The following is a 23,026-nucleotide window of genomic DNA, read 5'->3' on the forward strand; positions in this document are numbered from 1 at the left end:
AGGGGAACCCTTTTGCACTGTTGGTGGGAATGCAGACTGGTGCAGCCACTATGGAAAGCAGTATGGATCTGCCTTATGACCCAGTGATCCCACTGTCAGGGGAGCCTTGCTCTGAGAAATCACCTGGAGACCACTATGGGATTAAGCAATGGGTTTATTGAGGGAAAGGGGGAAGGGAAGACGCAGCTCCCGGACCAACTCAAGGGCCCGTAGGAGCAAGGGGAATGGGGAATGGGAAATGGGGTTTCCCGGTCCTCCTTGTGGGCCCGTAGGGAGTCCCACCTGCACTTCTGTAGGCATCTTTTTTATACTTGTCAACCACACATTTTGATGAGAGTGAGTTTGCTTATCAACAACAATTCAGTAGATCATTTACATCTGATGGCTCTCCCCCGACCCCCACCAGGTTAGTTAACATATCGGGCTAGGTTCATTATTATTTCCCCTGGGAATGGTTTCAGTCCATCAGCATATCTTTTTGGAACTGCTAAATCTATCAGCATATCTTTGGAAACAGCTAAGTCCAGGGCCAGGTTGATTAGCATATACCAAAAGTCCAGGTGTGCATTCTAGCTGCCTCCATGTTCTGACACCCACTTCTGGGAATATATCCAAAGGAACCCAAAACACTAATTTGAAAGAACATAAGGAACCCTATGTTCATTGCAGCGTTATTTACATCTGCAAACATATGGAAGCAGCCCAAGTGTCCATCAATAGATGAGTGGATAAAACAACTATGGGACATTTACACAATGGAGTTCTACTCGATCATAAAAAAGAAGAAACTTTTACTCTTTGCAATAGCATGAATGGACCTGGAGAACATTATGCTAAGTGAAATAAGCCAATCGGAGAAAGACAGATACTATATGATTTCAATCATATGTAGAATATAACGAACAAAACCGAACTCACAAACAGACAGACTTAAGAGATGGAGAGCAGATGACAGCTAGTGGGTGGAAGGTGAAGGGGTGGAGGAGTTGAGCAAAAACGAAAAAGGACTCGGGGTCATGGACAACAAACAGTGTGGTGATTGCTGGTGGGAGGGAGTGTAAGAAGACTAACTGGTAATAGAAAAAAGATACAATAAACATTAAATAAAAAATATTTTTAAAAAAGAAGAAAGAAAAAGAGTTAATATTCTGGGAGAAGGGAAAGAAGCCTGATGAGCCCAACTCATGCGCACGCGCAGAAAGGACAGACATAATCAAACCTCCAAGGCGCGCCCTTCCCCCACAGTCTTTCCGGCCTTCGCCCAGCGCGCAGGCGCAGAGAGTGAGCCAAGATGGCGGCGCCCGTGGATCTGGAGTTGAAGAAGGTAAGCGAGCGTCTTGAGCATGCCAAGGCTTCTCTTTGGTAACTAAGGGGTCTGTGGACAAGAGTATCGAGGGCGGTCGAGTCTTGCGGAAGGAAAGCGGTTTCAGGGAACCGCGGGATGATTTCCCAGAGTCGCAAAGCGGGACCGGGTCTCCTTAGGTTGGAGTGGGGGGCAAGCGGCTTTTGCTGGAGAAGAGCCGGTTGGGCTGGGTTTGGTAAGTCTAGTGGGCCGACAGCTGACCGGTCCGTGTGGGCCCAGCTCCAGAGCCGTTTCGTTGCTCTTGGAGCCTTCAGTTCCATAGGAAGGCCTGAAGTGAGTGTTTCAGATTCCAGTCTGAAACACCCCATAGGACGGCTTGCCCGAGTTGAAGCATCTGTAATAATGCGTTCTCATTTGCTTTGAGAAACTGTAAGTCCAAGTTGTGCTTTTAGGCAGCTTTTTGTTCCCAGACCTTGGAAGATCGCACTACAGTTCAGAGCCAGATATGCTCATAGCAGTGTTCATCTCAGGACTTTGGTTCCCCACCGTTTTTGGAGGACTTGTCGAAGAAAGAAATAAGTGCCGTAAAGTTTTCCACATAAAATTGACATCAGAAGAAATTAGGTTTCTCTCTTCAGTTGCTTTTAAGTGTATTGCTACTCAGAAACTCAGAAACGTTTTCACCACCACAGAGTTGTCAGGATTCTAACACGAGTAACAAACCCAAACCATATTTTTTTGGGGTGGGGGGGACGGGGGAGGCAAGGGACAGGGGTTTAAAGAATCATAGGCTTCATCTCCTTTAAACCTATCCTTTTCTAGAAAAGGAAACTGAGTTCCAGGAGAGACTCAGTCAAAGGTTGGGGCCATTAGTAGTTTAGGTTCTTCAGAAGAGCGAATTTTACGTAAGACCGCCTTCTGTTCTGGTCCATCTGTGAGTAAGCAATAGGAGAGCTGATACAGCTCTTCATCCTAATAAACGAAGCGGTTTGTTATTGCTGTGAGGATTTATGCATGTGTCTTACTTTTTGTCATTCTTGTTTTGAAACTTGTAAATTTGGCCCTTATCTGGTGTTCTCTCATGCTGTAGTGTCTCAGCTTTAACAAAACACTAGCTTCATTAGCAAATTGTGTACTGAGCAAAACAAAATTTGTTTTAAGAATGCTTAAAGCATTCTAAAAGTTTACCTAACAATAGAGTACATCTGTGAATGGACTTGCCTCCCAGTAATTGAATTTGTTGCTGAGAAACTTGTGGACAATGAATGCAAACTAAGAAAATTATTTCAGCCTTAAATTGGATAGCTGTGACAACCAATTAAATTAACTAAAGAAAATCGTTTAAAGATTTTATCTTCGAATTTATTTATTTATTTATTTACCTGGAGACTAGTAGAAAACTTAAGGTTCCTCTCTCCCCCACAAATAAATCTTTTGAAACCTTACTCATAGGTGAGAACAAAGTCAGAATAAAAGGTAAGTAGTAGCCTTTGCCATGTATTGCAGTCACAGATGTTATTACTAAGGCATAAATTTGACAACATGTGAAAGTCATTCCAGGCATTTCAACAAGAGTATCCAAAAACTGTGTTTATCTTTGACTTAAGTGTACTCAAGGGTCAAATTTGGCTTGGTGTGTGCATATGAAGATTATAATGTAATTCCTCTACCAGTGCTTCGAAATTTTCTTTTTTCAGTCTTTCTCTTAAAAATATTTATATTCTGGATATTACGTAGACAGTAGACTAGAAAGATTCCTGAACTAAGGGTCAGAAGAAATGTATGTAAGTACCTGCCTTTCCACCTGATAGTTGTTCAACCCTGCTCAAGCCTCTTATATTTCTTTAACACATTTAGTTACTTAATTTGTCAACTGTTATCATGAAACTGCCACCCTAACTCATAGGATTTGAGAGTAGTAAATGAGGTTTATTATATCCCTCAGTGTTCTCATAATAATATTCCTATATTAATATTTGAAACACATGTGGGAAAGTGCTTTGAAACCTAGTTGAGTAATACACATGTAGAGAGTTCCATTTATGGTTCTTGTTTTGGATCTCTGGGTTTCATTCTCTGCTCCATTTATTACTTTTATTACTCCTTGGGTACCTGCTACTTGATATGCCTATTATTTAATTGCATTTGTTTCTGCTTCTTCAAATAGATTCTGTCTTCTGAGGACAGGGTAAATTCAGTATTTATCCTAGTGGCTTGATTAATTACAGTTATACTAACTTTTATTATTTGCTTTAGTAAATTTCATAGCTTTGTCTCTGGTTAGCATGATTCATTTTAATATATCTGAATTTGACTTAAATGTTCCCTGTAAAATATTTCACCTACTAAATTAAGGACTTGTTTTTATTAGGCCTTCACAGAGCTTCAAGCCAAAGTTATTGACACTCAACAAAAGGTGAAGCTTGCAGACATACAGATTGAACAGCTAAACAGAACGAAAAAGCATGCCCATCTTACAGATACAGAGATTATGACTTTGGTAGACGAGACTAACATGTATGAAGGTGTAGGAAGAATGTAAGTAAAATATATCCTTAAGGGGGTTATCTTGGGAGATGTTTTGTCTGAATTAAATCATAGAATTTGTTCATTTTAAAATTTGGGGTAAAGTATCACAGTAGCTTTAAAGATCATCTAGTCAAATACCTTCTTATTTTAAAAATGAGAAACTGAGTCCCAGATAGATGTATTTAATTTAATTTATTTTTTTAATTCAGAAAAAGTTTATTTAGAAAATCACAGAGGTAGAAGAAATGAGTTGTACAAGAAATGGGCTCAGGGACCTGGCCAGTAGCTCAGTTGGTCAGAACAACATCCTGATACACCAAGGCTGTGGGTTCAACCCCTGGTCAGGGCATATACAAGAAGCAACCAATGAATGCATAAATAAGTGGAACAACAAGTCCATGTTTCTTTCTCTTCCTTCCTCTCTAAAATCAAATGAATAAATAAATGGGCTCCAGAAATAAGATACAGGGGCAAAAAAAGGGCCCATGGAGCTTAGAAGAGAGAAAGGCAAAGTAATAGCCTGAGGGTGAGGAAGTGAGAGAGAGGGAAAGGTGTGGGCTTACTCCCCGGAGGGAGAGCTGCCAGCTGCATTGAACTTTAGACTTCGAAGTACATTTCTTAACTATTTCCTATTCTCTCATAATTAGAGACTTAAAAGTGTGTAACTTTAATGGTAAAAATATGATTTGTCATGAAAAGATGTTCATAGTAATTTTGTGTGTAAAGATTTATTTAACTAGTTGTAGTTTTAACCTATCCTTCCCTACCTAATTTATTAGGAGTCATACAAATCATAAATCTTTTAGATGTCTGACCAGTGTCCTAAAATAAAAATATTCAGTTGTCATTTAAATACACTCATTCTGTTATCCATAAGACCTCTGGTAAACTAATTTACCTTTTGTTTGTTCTAATTGTTATTATGTGATTAACATATAATAACACTTCACTTTTTTATTTTAAAACATATTACCTTTATGAGAGAGAAGAGATCTGTTTCATTTTCTCTGAGCAATAAGGAATGGAAAACCCCTTAAATACAGGTCACGCACACATTCCATTACAATGAGCTAAAGGAAGAGACTGATTTTAGGAGGAGGGGGTATAGGAGAAGGGTTCTTCTGGAATTTGGTCTTGGACTATTGCTTAGTAAGTGGCCCATTACTTCAAGGTTGGAGAGCTTTTGGTTGGAACGGAATTTGACCTCAGGCTTGGGGTGACTTGTTTTGTGATTGCTTTGAAGAAAGTATAACATGTGTAACATGTAGTAATGACTTTGGAATGACATCATGAGAAGTAGACCCTGCTCCTGACTTGCTAATCTTTCTGGAAAAGAGATAGATTTATGATAAACTGTAAATCAGATTTACTTTCTCAGAATGAACAATATGCCACAAATAAATTTTGTCTTTGGAGTTAATATTTTTCATTTTAGCTTGTTTTAACAGGAAGAGAATCCCAATTTGAGAGTTTATTACCAGGACACAAAATATTATAATTGGGTTAAACAAAGTGGAACCCTTGACTATGTGTCTATGTAGTATGAAGTGCATTGTTGGCATTCATGACAGGATAATTTTATCCTTAATGTGAATATCCTTAGGTCTTAAAACAGTAATGCTAGCTTTTCTAGCATGCTTGTTAACATGTTGTACTTGGATTTCACATCACTCCATTAGCCTGTTTGCAACAGCTAAAGAATCTTTTTCCAAAATAGAAAAACTTTTTGACTGTCCTTGGCCTTTTGAGCTACAATGAAGTTTTTACTTTTAATTAGAATAATTTCATTTATTAAACATTCTGCAGAAGTGATAGGAGTGTTGCTTTTTTTGCATACTGTCCAAAGTATTACAGATAGGTTGCATTCCACACAAAGACTTTTAGAATTTGAAGACTGGAATATGAATTAGTTAATGGTTGAACAATAGTACTTCCAGAAGTTTTATTTCATATTACTTATGTTTTTAAAAAGAAATGTGTAGTTTTAAATGTTTAATTAAAGGGGTACTCCTATATGGGTTCAAAGTTTGGTTTTAAACTTGACTTTTTTGCTTTCTGCATTTCAGTGGTAGTGTGCACTTGACCCTGCATTGTAGGGGCATGTAAGGTGAATAGTATTTGTTGCTTGGCTAGAGTATTAGTGCCCTCAGGAAGAAAAGACTTGCTGAGTATTAGTCTGGTCATGTTCTCTTTCTTGATGCTAAACCTGAAATATCTATTTCTGAATTTATAGTCTTGGGTAATCTTGAGTATCTTTGTGGTTCACGTCTTAAGTTCTAGTCTTTACGTTGTCTTACCTTTCCCTTTTTTAGTATTGTTTGGGAATTCTAATTAGAGTGCTAATTTTTCTCAAATTGTTGTTTTAAAACCATGGATTATAAAATCCAAAACACTTCATTTTTGTTTTAGAACCTGCAGTAGACTTTTGCTATCACTGCAATTTAAGGCTCATTAGATCTTGCCTAGACTATCGGCAATAGCATCTTAACTGTTCTCTCTGCCCTCTCTGCCTTTATTCTGTCTTTCCAAATGTATTCTTTATACATCTGCCAGAATTGATCATGTCGATATTTTTCATAAAATCCTTTGTTCATCCTTTGTTGTCCACAGGATTTAAACTTGTTAGCATAGCATTCATGGTCATTCATAATCTGTCCTTAGTTTATCCTTCTAGCCTCAAGTCCCACCACTTTCTCTTCCCAGACTCGGGACATCTCATGGATGAACTTCCTACCATTGGTTTTGGGTTATCTGTTGAGAAGGAGTTTGAGCCTTTTGTGGATTTTAAACATGCTTTAATTGATTAATGATGTCTGTTATGAAGTAGCACGTGCCAGAAATTGTTATCCCTACCCTTGCCACATGGGCTTCCTCACACATGCCATGTTTCGTGCTTTTCATGCTTTTGCTCATTCTGTCCTTCTTGGCCTGTGGTCCTCCACCTTCCCTTGTGAAATTCTCATCTTTCAAGAAATAGCTCATTTTGTCTGAAGATTTTTGCTTCCTAGCAGACCTAGTCACATTTCTGGAGTGGTACCAGGGCTTTTGTTCCAATAGCTAGTAGAACATGCGCGCGCGCACACACACACGCGCGCACACACACACACACACACACACACACAGAGAGAGAGAGAGAGAGAGAGAGAGAGAGAGGGCGGTGGGGGAGGAGAGGGAGAGAGTTTGATTGATTTTTAAGGGGGTCAGTCTCCCCAGCTAGATTGTCAGCTCTGGGAGACCATTATACATACATATTTATCTTTGTTTCTTCAGTTCTCAGTATAATGCCTGGCACAGAATAGATGTTCAGTGTGTGTTGATTTGAATTGAATATGATTTCTTGCCTAAAATAACTGCATTTTCTTTTGGTTCTTTGGAAAGAATATATGATTAGAAAGTGTCAGAGACTTAAGAATTAGAGTTTATTATTCTGTTTTAATAATATGATTCAATAAAGATGAAATTATAAAAGTAACATTTTGACTGAAGTCAAAGGACTTGTTTCTGATGAAAATTATGTCATTTCATCTGACAGGATTAATTCTTTATTAAATTTGTTAAGAAGGTTGACTAATTCTAAATACGAGCCGGTTACGGAGATATTCCAAGCCTTCAAAATTAAGCTGAGGGCAGTATAACCCTTGGAGAAAAAAAGCTTCTGTGCAGAATAATATGAATATAATTGTCTATTTTACCCTCCTCATCTTCACATAGGATGAAAGTCAGATTTTTCTTTTTAGGGTATGTATGTAGTTACCAGATCATTGCAAGCCCAGATGCCTTTCAATTCACAAATATGGAGAATTTGGTAGTGTTAAGTACCTCTTAAATATGGCTATTTGGGGCTTAAAACAAAGAAAATGAAGCTGCAGGGTAAGAGATGATGAATTGCTATATACTGTAAGCTCTGAGTGTTTGTTGCTCAAAGCTATATTCCATCCAGTCTCTTGGCATATTGCCAGCACATTTTAGTTCTGTTACTTCATATTCTTTGGAGAGGCTGTTATGTAGCCTGATACTACTACCACCAATTTCTAGTTTTACTCCTTAAGCTGTTTGTGAGCTGACCTCACCATACTGCTTTGAGAACTATGATGAAAGTTACAACTGTGGAATGATCTGTCTGAATAGTTGGAAGTGTTTGTCTTTGCATCTTTCTAGCATGCAAGGAGGGAATCAAGTAAATACTAGGTCTCAAATAAATATTACATGGATATTTCTTGTCTTTTCTTTTTTTATGAATAAGAACCAGTTTATAATGGCATATGGTGGTTTTCTTCCTTTGTACTTTGCATAGAAGTACAAAAAGAATTACACTTGAAAGTACACATAAATAACATTTAGCCATAGTAGTGTTTGAAAGGACCATCATTAGGATAAATGTCAAACTTATTTTTATTAACAATAGGTATGATCCTGACCCTGATTTGGTGTCAGGTCTATTATTCTCTTATTCTAAATATCCTCTTAGTTGAGCATTACATAAATAACATTTCTCCTTTCCAAAAGAGACAAATTAAGCTTTTTATTTTCTTAATATGGGAGGAACTTGAGTAGATTAGCCTTTGAAAAGAATGATTAGTGCCTTTTTAAAACTTGGACCTAACTAAAAATAACTTTGTACCATATTTAAACTAATTTAGAGGTATGCCACCATTCTGTGGGTATTTTTTTACATTTATGGAACTAAGAATGAACAATGGTATAAATCTACCAACTAGATAAGTGTCTAGCAATGCAGAAATGCTGTTTGGGAGCGGTGTTGCTATTTCTACTTGTTGAAGTAATTTGATGGTTGATCTCTAATGATTAAAAGATCCAGAAGTATAATATAAGACTTAAGATAAATGTGGCACAGGTAGAAAGTGAAAACAGTAGGTCTGACAGGAATTAAATTAAAAAAAAAATTACTAGTTAAATAATTTTTCACCTAATTAAGATGTAGAAATCTGAACTGCCCGTGCATGACTGCTTCAGCTTGGTTGAACTGTGCCTTTGTTTAAAATGTTACGTTGGTTTGTAGTAATTTTAATTGTAAGTTTGGATGTTGACCTGTAATTTGAATCATGACATTTGGTAAATCCAGGGTGAAAATTCTGCAGTTTCTCTAAGTTTAGTTATGTTAAATATTAATAGGAAGGGATATAGTCATGCTTCCTCAAGTTTTGCAACTGTTTTATAATTTCATGTAGCTAGATAGTTGGTATTACAGTCAATTTGAGGTGATGTTAAAGCTGAAGAAATAGTTGTACTGTATCTTTTTCCTAATAGGTTAGGAAATAAACCACAAATGGTGGTGTAGTAAATTTTGTTGATAAATATTGTTGATGTTATAGTAAAAATAGTTTATATTCTCACTGGAATCAAGTTTGGATATTTTTAGTACTTATTATAGGAGGAAAAAAATGTGCAAATTAGTTTTGGTGTGAGAGTACATTGCAAATTTAAGTTCAGAAGCTCCTTTATGCTCTCTTTAAAGGTATTAACCTGTATGTTAGAGAAAATAAGCAAAGATACAATGATTTTTAAAAGTAAAAAGGAATTTTTTAGTTATTGTTAAGATTTTATTTTAAAGGAACAGGAGTTCTTGATGTTGAGCTGCTTTTACTAACAGACTATGACCCACCCTTCATGTGTTTTTATACAGAGCCGTTTAAAGTTATAGCTTTCATTGCTCAGAGTTCTGGGGAAAAAAACACAGCCTTTCCTGTTGTGCAAGGAAAAATGACTTCATTTTTGTTGATGCTGAGTATGTATATAATCCCAGATGGGCACACTCTGCTCTTCCACAGATGTGGTACTCTAGGGAGAGATGTTTGAGTAATATTCTTAATTTTCTTAAGTTGTCAGTGATTTAAAAACTTGTTCATTATAACTGCTGTACTGCTGTGTCAAATGACATCACTGTTTTTATGCCAAGGGAAGTTAACATTTGCGTAGGAATTACATAGCCATGTTCCTTTTGCAGAAGAGTACTTTTAATAATTCTTTCCCTTCTTCCCCTCCCATGTCCTCCAGGATCCAAGCAATCTCTCTCTAAACACAAGAAATTAATTTTAAAAAGGTTGTGCTAATTAGAACTCTATTGTACAAAGGGACAAAAAAGGTTGTTATACGTACCTTTGGTTGTACAAACATGCTAAAATTTTTTTTATTTAATGTGTCCTTGTAGGGTTACTCATTTTAGGCCTGAACTTGTTTTTAAAGAAGTAAGTGTAATTGATTCATTTAGTTACTTGGATTTTGCTTCTGCATTTCCTAGCATCACAAGGCCTGACCTTTATTTTTCTTTTAGCTGACAAAGGATTAAACAACATCTACTTTTGTTGCATGAAAATAGCAATTATTCAACAACACAAGAGGATGATACTACTATGTATTCCCATTGGTGATAAGCAAGAATCAATGTAGTTAACTGAGGGAAGAGTGAGAAGTATCATTACTTTGTTGTTCCTATGTAAATAAAAATAAAGGTAACAATGATCTTGAACTTTGTTACTTTGTCATTGGGGAATTATGTGCTGTAACTGATTAATTCCAGCTGAATTTCTCTGAAATGAAAATAATCAATTTTAAGCTGTACCAAGAATTTTCTGATTTTTAGCTGCTACTTATAGGGGCAGATTCAGGAACAACTTGGTATCTAATCTGTTTGAGAGAGGACTGAAATGTTCGTGTCAAGCAATGTATCTGCTAATGAAACAGCCAGGAAGCTCAGAGAAAATCTTTTGAGCTAGAAGGTGCGAGTCAGTCTATATATATGAACACACACTTGATAATGACTTATTGTAGTATTCTTATAAGAAATGGCTGTGAACTGCAAATATTTCTTTGCCCAGATGGAATAATTAGGATTGCAGTGTAATGTAGGCACCATTAGTGCCTGTGGCTTTGTGAAGAATGCATGCTCAATTTGTTTTTAGAATTTAAGTTTGAATGGACGTGTCTGGGAGAGTATCTATCTCATTGTCCTGGCCAGGAACTCATCACTAACTCTTGTTCAGAGGAAAATCAATGACCTTGAGATTGACCAGGTTATTTGGAAGACACTATTCCTTTAGCTTTGAAAGAGGACTTGAAATGTTCTCATATCAAAATTTGCACAGCAGCAGGAGCCCAGTATTAAAAGTGTGTCTTTAAATAGATAAGAACACGACTGCCATAAGCCAAGCCTTTTACATTGTTTGGCTCAGGGTAAAAAGATTTGGACCACAATATGCATCCTGTATGTGTGTGTCTGACTCTTGCATTTGTGTCAAATATATATTTCTCTGTGACTTTCTGCCTTTGTACCCTGAGTCTTCTGTTTGTATCCTTCAATGCTCATTGGGTATTAATTTTTTTTACACTCCAAGGGTTATATTTTATTCAGTGTTAACATGTTAACCTACGTGAAATAAAGATCACATCTTGGAAAAAGTTGTAGCACAGCTCATGCTTATATGTGGAAATATTTGGGGTTTGATGAGGCCAGAGTAAAAGTGGTAAGCATCAGAGGTGATTTATTTACCGGAATAGTTAGAATACCAAATAGTGACCAAAAATAAGCATCATGTTTAAAATAGATTAACATACTACGGCTTCCATTTCAGGAGTAACAGTTTGATTTAAAAATACACAGTGATTTTTAATTAGTACAGATTGAACCTAGCAGTGTGTGAGTTACTCTTCTAGAACAAAGAATGTTTACATGGGACTAGGTTCCTGAAGGGACTATGCTTCTCTAATAATGACAGTGAACTCTGAGTCCTCAGTAGCTTTTAGTCCAGTTGATCTTTCTTTCCTTCTTGAAGCACTTCTTCCCTTGGCTCCCAGGATGCCACCTTTTGGGTTTCCTTCTCTTTCACTGGCCATTCCTACTCAGTCTCCTTTACTGCTTCCTTTTCTTTCCCATTTCCAAGTATTAGGTTGACCTTGGGCTCAGCCTTTGGATTTTTTTCTCTTCTGTCTGCACTCAGTCTGTTAGTGATCTCATCTAGGCTTATCTTTTAAAATGCCTTTTATGTACTGACAGCTCCTAGATTTCTGTCTTTAGCTTGGACTCCTTCCCTGAACTACATACTTGTAGATCCACCTGCCTGCTTTTACATTGCCATTTGATGGTCTAACAGGCGTGTTAAAATTAACTTGACTAGAATAAAATTGTCACTGTTTACAAATAAAATACTTCTTCCCTCAGTCTTTCTCATTTCAGTAAGTGGCTTTTCTATCCTTCCAGTTCTTCCAAATCTTGGACTCCTCTTTGATTCCTCTCTTTCAAATTCAATCGATTAGCAAAGACTCTCTCTTTAAATGTTGTCCAGAATCTGAACATTTCTACTTAACATCACCCTGGTCCAAACTGTCATTGGATTATTGCAGTTGCTTCCTAAATGGGCTCCCTGCTTCCATCCTGAACCACTTTATAGCTGTTCTCAACTGAGTAGCCAGAGTGATTTTCAAACGCAAACCTGATCACTATTTTATCAGTGAAAAAGACAAAGGTTTTGTCGTTGCTGGTCTCTTTCTGAGGCCTTCTTCCAGATGTCTACATGGCTTACACCTTCTCTTCCTTCAGGTCTTTGCTAAAAAGGCACTGAGGGCTTTCATGACCATCCTGTTTGGAATTACGTATACACACACTCCACCCTTACCTATTTACCTCCTTTACTTGTTTTTTATTTTTTTGGCTTACCTTCTCCATGACACTTACAACCATTTGGCTATGTAGTACTAATCTCTTTCTTAAATCAACTTTATTGAGATATAACTTACATACAGTAAAATACACTCATTTTAAGTGTACAGCTGGATGAATTTTGACAAATGTTACATGTAGAACATTTTCATTACCCTAAAAAGTTCCTTGCTTCTTCCAAGTCAATTCTCCCCTCCTCTAAATCCTACTTCAAGCAACTAATAATCTGATTTCTGTCACTGTTGATTAATTCTGCCTATTTTAGAACTTCATATGGACTATATATATGATAAAAAGAATCATTGTAGTATGTACCCCTTTGTTCAGCTTCTTACATAGTTTACTTGTGTATATCAGGCCTCCTCAGGAACTGTAGGTCCCATTTATTCAGTACTCTTGCCTCTGCCCTCTTCCTTCTGCTTGCCAGCTTCATCTTCAGGTTGAGTGAAGGAGTTCCAAGGATTTCACTTAGATGTGACGACATCCAGAATTAGGACATACCATGTTTTCTGTGTCATATCTGTTAAGGTCAAAGTGTGTTTCCCAGAACTGAGACACATGCTTGGGCTTGTATCTTAAGGATGGCACTGCCATGATTGGGAGTGATTTATTTCTGCTCTAATCTTTGTTATTTCCTTCCTTCTACTAATGTTGGACTTATTTTGTTATTTTTCTAGTTCCTTTATATGTAAAGTTAGGTCATTTATGAGACTTTTCTTATTTCTTGAGGTAGGCATTTATTGCTGTGAATGTCCCTCTTAGAACTGCTTTAGATGCATCCCATAAAGTTAGATATGTTACATTTCTATTTTCATTCATATCAGAGTATTTTTTTATTTTTCTTTAATTTTGATTTCTCTTTTGATTTCTTCTTTGACTCATCAGTTTGACTCATTTCTTCTTTCAGACTTGGTTTGTGGCGTAACATATGATTTCTCTCTTATGCACTTGAGAAGAATGGTGAAGTGAATGTACCCGATGAGGTCACAAGTGGACGTGTGTGCTTGGATCAGTGGTCTCTTAGCTTTAAATTCCCGTTCATGTCGAGTCTTTCCTGCCTCTGGTGAGTGCTCCTCGCCCTGCCGGCCATGGTAGCACTTGCCCTTTCAGAGGTCTGCTTGCTGCTGCTTGCTGTGGCTCTGCCCAGCTCCGTCTCGTTCCCTTTCTGACTTCTCTCACTGTGCCCCCTGTTGCCTTTCTTTTTTTCTCTTCCTGCTCTTGGTTCCCGGCCTTCTTCACATTTTACCTCTTGTCTGCCAAGATGTGCCTCAATTATTATCTGTCTTTTTGATTATTGATATTTTGGTGGGTATGATTATGCTTTTGCTTTGAACCTATCTAAGTCTTTTTATTAAAAGTGGATTTCTTGGTGATTGCACGTAGTTTGGTCATGCTTTTATATCCAGTTGGACAACCTTTCCCTTTTTATTGATGTGTTTAACATCATTTACATTTCAAGGAATTACTATAATTGGATTTAAATCTACCACCTACTACATGCTTTCTGTTTGTCTCGTTTGTTCTTTACTCCTCCCCTCTTTTTTTGCATTCTTTTAGATTGAATATTTTTTATGATCCTATTTTACCTTCACTTTTGGCGTATTAGTCCTCAGTAAAAAATTTCTTAGTTTAGTGATTGTCCTCTTTTTACAATATATGTCTTTAATTTATCTCAACTACCTTTAAATAATATACCACTTCATCTTATATGTCAAGTCCCTCCTGCCATTCCTTTTTTTGTTACACATTTTACATAAGTTTGAAACCTACAATATGTTGTTATTATTTTATCTTAATTGGAAGTTAGCAAGCTTGTTTTGTAATGAGCTAAGTAGTAAATAATTTTGGCTTGATAGCCAGTAAAATAGCTTTGCTAGCCATACATTTTTACAGTTGTCTCTCTTAGCAATTGTTGCGAGAAAGTAGCCATAGACATTATATAAATAAATGTCCATGGTTGGACTGGCCTGAAAATCATAATTGGCCACCCCTGCTTTAGATATCAACTGTTTTTTAAAATGATTAACAGTAAGAAAAGCATGCCTATTATATTCATCTTAATTTATACTGTTTCCAGTGCTTTTTATTTTTTAAATTATATTTCATTGATTATACCAATACGGTTCTCCTGATTTTTTCTCCTTTGCCCCGCTCCACTCAGCAACCCCACTCCCTAAGGCAGTCCGCCCACCATTGTTCATGTCAATGGGTCACACCTATAAGTTCTCTGGCTACTACATTTCCTGTACTGTACTTTACATCCCCATGGCTATTCTGTAACTACCTATTTCTACTTCTTAATTCCCTTGGCTCTTCACCCATCCCCCACACACCCCTCCCATCTGGCACCATCAAAATGCTCTCTATTTATGATTCTGTCTCTGTTCTTGTTTGCTTAGTTTGTTTTTAGATTCAGTTGTTGATACATATTTATTGCCATTTTATTGTTCGTAGTTATTTTTCTTTTTTTCTGAAATAAGTTCCTTTAATATATCATATAATAATGCTTTGATGATGATGACCTCCTTTAATTTTTTCTTGTCTGGGAAACACTTTTTTTTTGTTTTAAAGATTTTATTTATTTGTTTTCAGAGAGAAGGTAAGGGAGGGAGAAAGAGAGGGAGAGAAACACTGATGTGTGAGAGAAACATCAGTTGGTTGCCTCTTGCATGCTCCCAACCAGGACCTGGCCCACACCAGCCAGGACTGGGAATCTTTTTATCTTTTATTCAATTCTAAATGGTAGCTTTGCTGGGCAGAGAGTAGTCTTGGCTGTAGTTCCCTGCTTTTCATTACTTTGAAGATATCTTGCCAATCCGTTTTAGCCTGCGAAGTTTCTTTTGAGAAATCAGCTGACAGTCTTATGGGAACTCCCCTGTAGGTAACTAACTTCTTTCCTCTTGTTACTTTTAAGATTCTCTCTTTATCTTTGACCTTTGGCATTTTGATTATGATGTATGGTAGAGTGGGCCTCTTTGCATGCATCTTGCTGGGACTTTCTGTGCTCCCTGGACTTGCATGTCTATTTCCTTCACCAAGTTAGGGAAGTTTTCTTTTGTTAATTTTTCCAAATAGATTTCCAATTTCTTGCTCTATCTCTTTTCATGGCACCCCTATGACGTGAATGTTGGAACTCTTGAAGTTTTCCCAGAGGCTGCTTATACTATCCTCATTTTTTTGGATTCCTTTTTCTTATTGTTCTGATTGGTTGTGTTTTGCTTCCTTATATTCCAAATCATTGATTTGATTCCTGGCTTCAGCCACTCTACTGTTTTTTCCCTGTAAATAGTTCTTTATTTCAATTAGTGTATTTTTCGTTTCTGACTGGATCTTTTTTATGTTGTTGATGTCCTCACTAAGTTCCTTGAGCATCCTTATAGCCAGTGTTTTGAACTCTATATCTGATAAATTGCTTATCGCCATTTTGTTTAGTTCTTTTCCTGGAATTCTGATCTGTTCTTTCATTTGGGCCATGTTTCTTTGTCTCCTCATTTTGCCAGCCTCCCTGTGTTTGTTTCTATGTATTAGGTAGAGCTGCTGTGACTTCCTGTCTTGATAGTGTGTCCTAATGTAGTAGGTACTCTGTAGGGTCCAGTGACGCAATCTCCCCTCTCACCCAAGCTACGTACTTGAGGTGTGCCCTTCATGTGGGCTGAGTACACCCTCCTCTTGTAGTTGAGCCTTGATTACTCTTGGCAGGTCAATGGGAGGGATTTTCCCAGGTCAGTCTGCTGCAAGGACTGACTGTGACCACTGACCATCAACCTCTGCCCTCCGTGGAGGATCAGCATGTAGGGTCAGGGTGGTCTGTAGCTGTACACTGGGTGTACAGACTCTGGGGTTTCTCCCTTTGTGCAGCCAAGGTCAGCTCTCTTCTGTGTTCTGCCCAGGGCCACCCTGCATGAGCTATCAAGCAATCTGACATGGCTGCTACTTGTGCTGGGCTTGGAGATTCCCAGGCAAAGCCAAGCCATGAATCTCGGCTGGCTGCTGCTTAGTGCTGGGCCTGGTGCCACTTAGCAAGAGGTACAGAGGCTGGAGACTTACTGTGGCCAACTGTTGCTTGTTTGATAGGACTTAGGAATTTGTGAAGCATGAGTCAAGAGCAGCCATTCAAATGGAAATGTCACGGTTAACAGTTTGGGGGGGTCCTGTACGTTAGGTGGGACAAAGTCTCAGGGGATATCCAGGGCAAGGCAAACAGTTATCCAGATTGATGGATTATCAGATATGGCACCAGCCTGCTTAGCTTTGTGGCTCTGTGGCTCTGTGTGGGGAGAGCTCAGAAAACAGACAATGCCTCTGCACACCTTTCTCTCTGGGAGAAAGACATCACCCAGTTACTGCCTTGATGCCAGACACTTCAGTTCCTCCCTGTATGCCTCTGATGCCTTTCAAGCTGCTGCCCTGGTGCTGTAGCTCAGAGTGTTAGTCTGAGTAAGTTCATGTGTGGGTTCTTTAAGGGGAACTGCTTGGGACTCCAGAAGTTTCTTCCACTGACTCAATCCCTGCTGGTTTTTGCAGCCAGCAACTATGGGGACTTATTTTCCTGGCACTTGAACCCTGGAATGGGGGTCCTGGAGTGGGGCTAGGACTCCTTGCTCCTGAGATATCCCTCCTGAATTTTTATCTACCACACATGGATGAGGGACCAGCCAGTAATGCGTCTGGGTGCCTCCTGCCAGTCTGATTGGATTTGGTTTCTTTAATTCCATAGTTGTCAGACTTCCATTCAACTTTTTTGATGGTTCTGAGTGATGGTTGTTCTGTATTTTAGTTGTAATTTTGGTGTGGTTGTGCAAGGAGGTGAGCTGTGTTTACCTGTGCCACTATCCTGATGTAAAGTCTCCAGTGCTTTTTATTTCTTTGTAAATTGCCATATGTTATCATACTCCTGCTGAAAGCACTACCCCTAACATGTCTTATTGTGTTTTTTTGCCAGACTAAACTTTCTCAGGTTTTGTTTGTTTGAATTTACCCTTTATTTTTGAAAGATATTTTCACTGTTTATATAATGCTGGGTTAATAGTTTTTTCCTTTCAGTATGTTGAAAATGTCATTCCATTGTCTTCTGCCTACATGTTTGTGACAAGATGTTTGCTCTAACTCTTTGTTTCTCTGTAATGCATGTTTCTGTGGCTGTCTTCAAGATTTTATCATTGGTTTTCAGTAGTTGGGTTATGCTACATCTATTTTTTTTTTGCTATTGTTGTCTTTATTTTGCTATTGTTGTCTTTATTTTGCTTGGGTTTCTCTGAGTTCTTTAAATTGTGGTTTTAAAAAATTTGTTTTAGAAAATTCTTGTCCAGCCCTGGCTGGTGTGGTTCAGTGGATTGAGTACTGGCCTGCGAACCAAAAGGTCGCTGTTTGGATTTCAAGTCAGGGCACATGCCTGAGTTGTGGGATAGGTGGGGGTGTGCGAGAGGCAACTGATCTATGTATCTCTGACACATCGATGTTTCACTCCCTCTCTTTTTCCCTCCCTTCCCCTCTCTTTAAAAATTAAGAAGTAAAATCTTTTAGAAAAAAAGGAAATTCTTGATCATTATCTCTTCAAATGTTCCTCTCATTCCATTCTATCTTCTGGATCTTTAATTGCACATATGTTGGACTGCACATCATTGACTCTTAGTTCTTGTGTAATGTATTATATTTTCTTGTTTATTTTATTGTTTTACATCTTTTTTGCTCTTTGTTTTTTAGTTTAACTTTTATTAATCCATTTTCAAGTGTACTAGAACTTTGTCACCCCTCTAATTGAGAACATTGTAATTTACATCCTGTGCTTGAGATTTTCTGGCCCATGTATTAGGTTGAATTTGAACCACAGCCCATAAGAAGGTCAGTTTACTGTTACACATTCTTAGGGGATGTTTTTGTTTTTTCACTACCAAGGTATTGATAGACAAGTTTCTTCAATTTTACTCTGATGAGAGGGAAGTTTATTTCTTCTTCACTCATAATGTAGATGGAACCCTTGGGGAACCTGGCTTAATCAAGGATTCTCCTAATACCATCCTCACTTTGGATAGCCCCTGGATTTTATCTTCTGTTTCTGTGCCAGTGTGGATGTTCAAGGTCTCTGGAATTCAGCAGAAACTCTCTGGGGTTTCTTAAGAAAGGGAATTAATTGCTTTCTTACCTTCCAGAAATCCTGATGCACTATGTTTTGGGCTTTTGTAGAATCTTTTGTCTCTGTTTGCTCAGCAGAATGTTTTAAAATGAAATTTTTTGGCTTTGTTTTTAATCAGAGAGTGTTCAGGGTATCTACTCTGCATTATGCCATAAAGAGAAGTCTCTACTCATTCACCATCCCACAATATGGATGTACCATAATTTGTTCATTGCTTCCTTGCTAAGGGATTTAGCTTCCTTCCTTCCTTCCTTTCTTTCTTCCTTCCTCTAAAAAAATGATAAAGTATAATATTTTTTTGAATGTAGGTCTTTGTGCACATGGAGGTAGTTTTCATCACCAGTGGAATGAGGCAAAGAAGCAAGTTAAATTTATTCCTCTTCAGCTTTCTCTGTGCCACTTAATTTGTAGATGCCCTACATGCCATTAGAATATGTTTTCAGACATGCTTAAAAAATTTCTCACCCAAACAAAATGCATTATCGTAAGCATTTTATTGTCTCTGAATAGCGTATGTCCAGGTGACCATACTTTGGAAGGTACCCAAAAGACATGGCCATTGATCCTGGATTGTATTTTGGATATGTGAACGAAGTGGAAGTCACGTACCAATCTGTAGGACAATTCAGAACACAGCCTCTGATGTTTCTCAAACAACACCAAGGGTCATCATTAAATTGTTTTTTTTGTTGTTGTTGTTTTTTCTTGATGGCATAATTGCAAATAAATGAGGAAATGAAACAGCAGGCTACAGGCCTTTGAGAGTTGATAGTACAGGGCCACGTAGCACTGATTTCCAATGTAGAGGCTTTTTACAAAACAGCAACTCTAGTCTAGATTATGTCATCCTGAGTACTGTAAGCACGTTCTGTGCATATCATTTGTTATATAAAAATAACTTCCCTCTTCATGGTTCATTTTTCCTTTGTGGCACTTTCTGAACTCCAGAATTTTTTATCTGCCATTTGGCCTTCCATAAACTATCAGGCAGGATCTCTGTGAGGTACTCTGCTTTGAGAAACTGTGTATATAATATTTATTTATGATATATGACTCCTAATTACATTGTCATGATATATCCCTTATCTTCAAAATAGCATCAGATAATTCAGTGCCTTTTTAACAATAAATAAGTTGTTTTCTAAAGACTTTTCAGAAATCCAAATGTTTCTTGGGGCCCTTTCCAATCTTCCTACCATGTATCTTTGACACTTTTAAATTTGAGGACTAAACCCAATTTCCAATAACTTTTTGGTTTGAATTTTGACTGTGTAACTATTGTTAAGGAGGACATTTGAGTTTACTCAATACTCATCCTTGTTTAAAACTTCCATGGCTCAGATGTCTTTAGGCTGATGGTAGAATGGCCAGCTTTGGTGACATCTCTCTGGCCTTTGAGGTTGGCACAGTCCAATATAGCTACCTCAGGGGTGTGTGGCCATGGAAAAACATGTTTTTGTTGTTGAGTGTTCTTGCTTTCTAGTAATTTTATTTTCTGCTCAGGGGATTTAGTATCTGTTCAGATACTTTATTTTTAAAGGCCACATAAGTAATGACTTGACCTCTAATCTTAGCTTTGAAAATTTCCCAGACACTAATAAAGATAATGTCTGATGACCTATTATTTGAGGTTACTACTCACTGGACAGCAGCAATCAGTGCTATTTAAAAATGTGTATTTTACTCTGAATATGATTTCCATGGTTAAAAGACTTCCTTAGAAAAATTTGCTTGTAATGACATAATTTGCTCTTGGGCCTAGATTTATACTTTTTACATGGTGTCACTGAGACTTAGTACAGTGCTAGACAGCTCTTCTCCTGAAATACTTTACCAAATGCAGATGTTCTTTAGCTAAAGGTGGGTTATGTGCTGAAAAACTCATTGTAAGTTGAAAATATCATAAGTTAAAATGCATTTAATACATCTAACCTACCAAACGTCTTAGCTTAGCCTAGCCTACCTTAAACGTGCTTAGAACACTTACATTGGCTTCTAGTTGGGCAAAGCCATCTAACAGAAAGCCTATTTTATAAAATGTTGAATATGTCATGTAATTTATTATGTATATTGCTTTTATGCCATTGTTAATTCAAAATATTGTAAGTCAAGCCATCATAAGTCTGTAATTATTTCTGAGAAAAATATTCTGTATAACATAATCTTATTAAAAATAGCACCTATCTCTTGGACTAATAACACAAGGAAACAATCTTTAACATAATTCTTGTTGAGTTTGATTTTTCAGCTGTTTTATATATGCCGATTTCAAAACTGCAGTTAGTTTTCTTCTATCATGTCAAATTTTTCTCTACAGTTTATCTTAATGCGACCACTCTAGAATGGATCGAGCCTGGATTGAGGGAAGCACTAGTGCTCTCCTATTGGCTGAGAGCAAACCTCCCTCGAGTGGGGAGGGCTGGGGGATGACCTTGGAGACCAGCAACAGGTTCATACTTGTCTAGGCTATTCAGTTACACATGAGATAGTGCGGTGAGAGGTCCTGTGCTGCTGTATATAGTGAATTGTATTCCGAAGTGTAGTCTTGAGTTCTTGTCTGTATACAAGGAGTTAGCAGAATTTTTTTATTTACATATGTACTTATTTCCTTTCCTTCAGATCATGTCTGCCTCTGCTATTTCTTGTCGTAAGTGCCTCAACAACCCTGATTCATTTTGTTATATCTGTGGCAGTTTCACCATTCCCAGTCAAAGGACAAACATCAGCGCATTTGTCAGGCAAGCCTGTTTTGCATATTTTAAAGTAAAACTTGGTGATCAAGATAAGTCTTGGGTCCCTCACAAGGTGTGCAAGCAGTGTGTCAAGAGTTTACGGATGTGGACAAAGGGAACAGGTGACAAATTGCCATTTGGTATACCTATGGTTTGGCGAGAGCCCAGTGATCATTCAAGTGACTGTTACTTTGTACAGTGAAAACATCAGGATATAACAAGAAAAATAAGTGTAAAATAGAGTATCCTAGTCTACCATCAGCTATACGCCCAGTGCCTCATTCAGCTGAAATCCCAGTGCCAGTTTTCATTGAACTACCCTCTTTCGAAAAACAGGAGTATGGTGAAGAACTAAGTGACAGCAACGATGAAGATTTCGAAATTGAAGGTGACTCAGTTCGTAAGGGATTTGATCAGCATGAGTTGAATAATTTGGCATGAGATTTAAGACTATCCAAAATGGCTTCAGAACTCCTAGCATCAAGACTGCATGAGAAAAACTTGTTTGAAAAAGGAGCGAAGGTATCCTACTTTTGAACAGGAGAAAGTGCATTTCTGCAGTACTTTCGAAGTGACGGTGGCTTTGTGTATTGCCATAGCATACATGGTTTAATGGAGGAATTGGGAATTCCAATCTGGAACGCAACTGAATGGCGACTGTTCATTGGTAGCTCAGAGCGGAGCTTTAAGTGTGTCCTCCTCCACAATGGCAATTTATTTGGTGCAAACCCAATTGGCCACTCAGTTTGTTTTCATCAAGAATATGAAGACGTAAAGAGAGTCATTAATCTGTTGCAATATCACAAGCACAATTGGATCATCTGTGTTGACCTTAAAATGGTCTGCTTCCTTCTTGGGCAGCAACGTGGACACCAAGTATCCCTGTTTTCTGTGAATTGGGACAGCAGAGCTTGTGAGAAGCATTGGGTGGAGTCGAATTGGCCTCCAAGATCTGACCTCAAACCTGGTGATCCAAACATTCTACATGAGCCACTTGTTGACAGAAAACATTGTATTCCCACCTCTGCACATAAAAGTGGGTCTCATGAAACAATTTGTTAAAGCTTTGCCAACTGAAGGAGACTGTTTCAAGTATCTCATTTTGGCATTTCCTAGCGTGACATTTGAAAAGATAAAATACCTTAATATGTATGTTTGGTAGCATAACTTTACTACTTGTACACAATTGACTTACAGTAACAATATATAGTCTTTATATGAATACAATAACTCTAAATATAAACAGTCTATTCAGGTAATTTTTTCTTTATTTTCCTTTGTATTTACATTTTGTATGATTTTTGGGAGAAAGGGAGGGTATCCTGTACTTTAAAAAGTTGACGTGATAGGTCATTTTTGGATTCAGATGTCAAAAGTTAGTCAAAAACAAGCATCGGATCTAACTCAACGAAAATTGTGTTCCCCAGTGTAATAAGAACATTTGGACCAAAGGGTAATAGAGTAATTCTTGTTTTGCATGAATATATGAGTAAACATAGGAGTAATATTTTTACAAAGGATCAAGTTATGACTGAATACTAGGATGATCAGTTAAATTATCTGGACTTTCCACATCAGGACACAGGCTTAATAATTAGAAGAGTGAAAGAGACTCTGTTAATATTTGTGCCAAGGTACATTCATGAAGAAGTAGG

The 23,026-nt window shown here is 37.6% G+C and overlaps 1 protein-coding gene across 1 annotated transcript in view; it reads left to right on the top strand.

The window, feature by feature from the left end:
• Positions 1-1,258: 1,258 nt before the first annotated feature.
• The window catches only part of PFDN1 (prefoldin subunit 1), a 58,268-nt gene continuing 36,500 nt past the window's right edge, over positions 1,259-23,026 (top strand). Inside the window, exons 1-2 of the mRNA XM_090288186.1 lie at positions 1,259-1,324; positions 3,675-3,841. Of these exons, the coding sequence (XP_090144312.1) occupies positions 1,292-1,324; positions 3,675-3,841 (200 nt within the window). The 5' untranslated portion in view covers positions 1,259-1,291. The remainder of the gene's footprint in view (positions 1,325-3,674; positions 3,842-23,026) is intronic.

The sequence above is a fragment of the Furipterus horrens genome, unplaced genomic scaffold (genome assembly GCF_987537825.1).
Source record: "Furipterus horrens unplaced genomic scaffold, mFurHor1.1.pri manual_scaffold_10, whole genome shotgun sequence".
Classification (NCBI taxonomy): Eukaryota; Metazoa; Chordata; class Mammalia; order Chiroptera; family Furipteridae; genus Furipterus; species Furipterus horrens.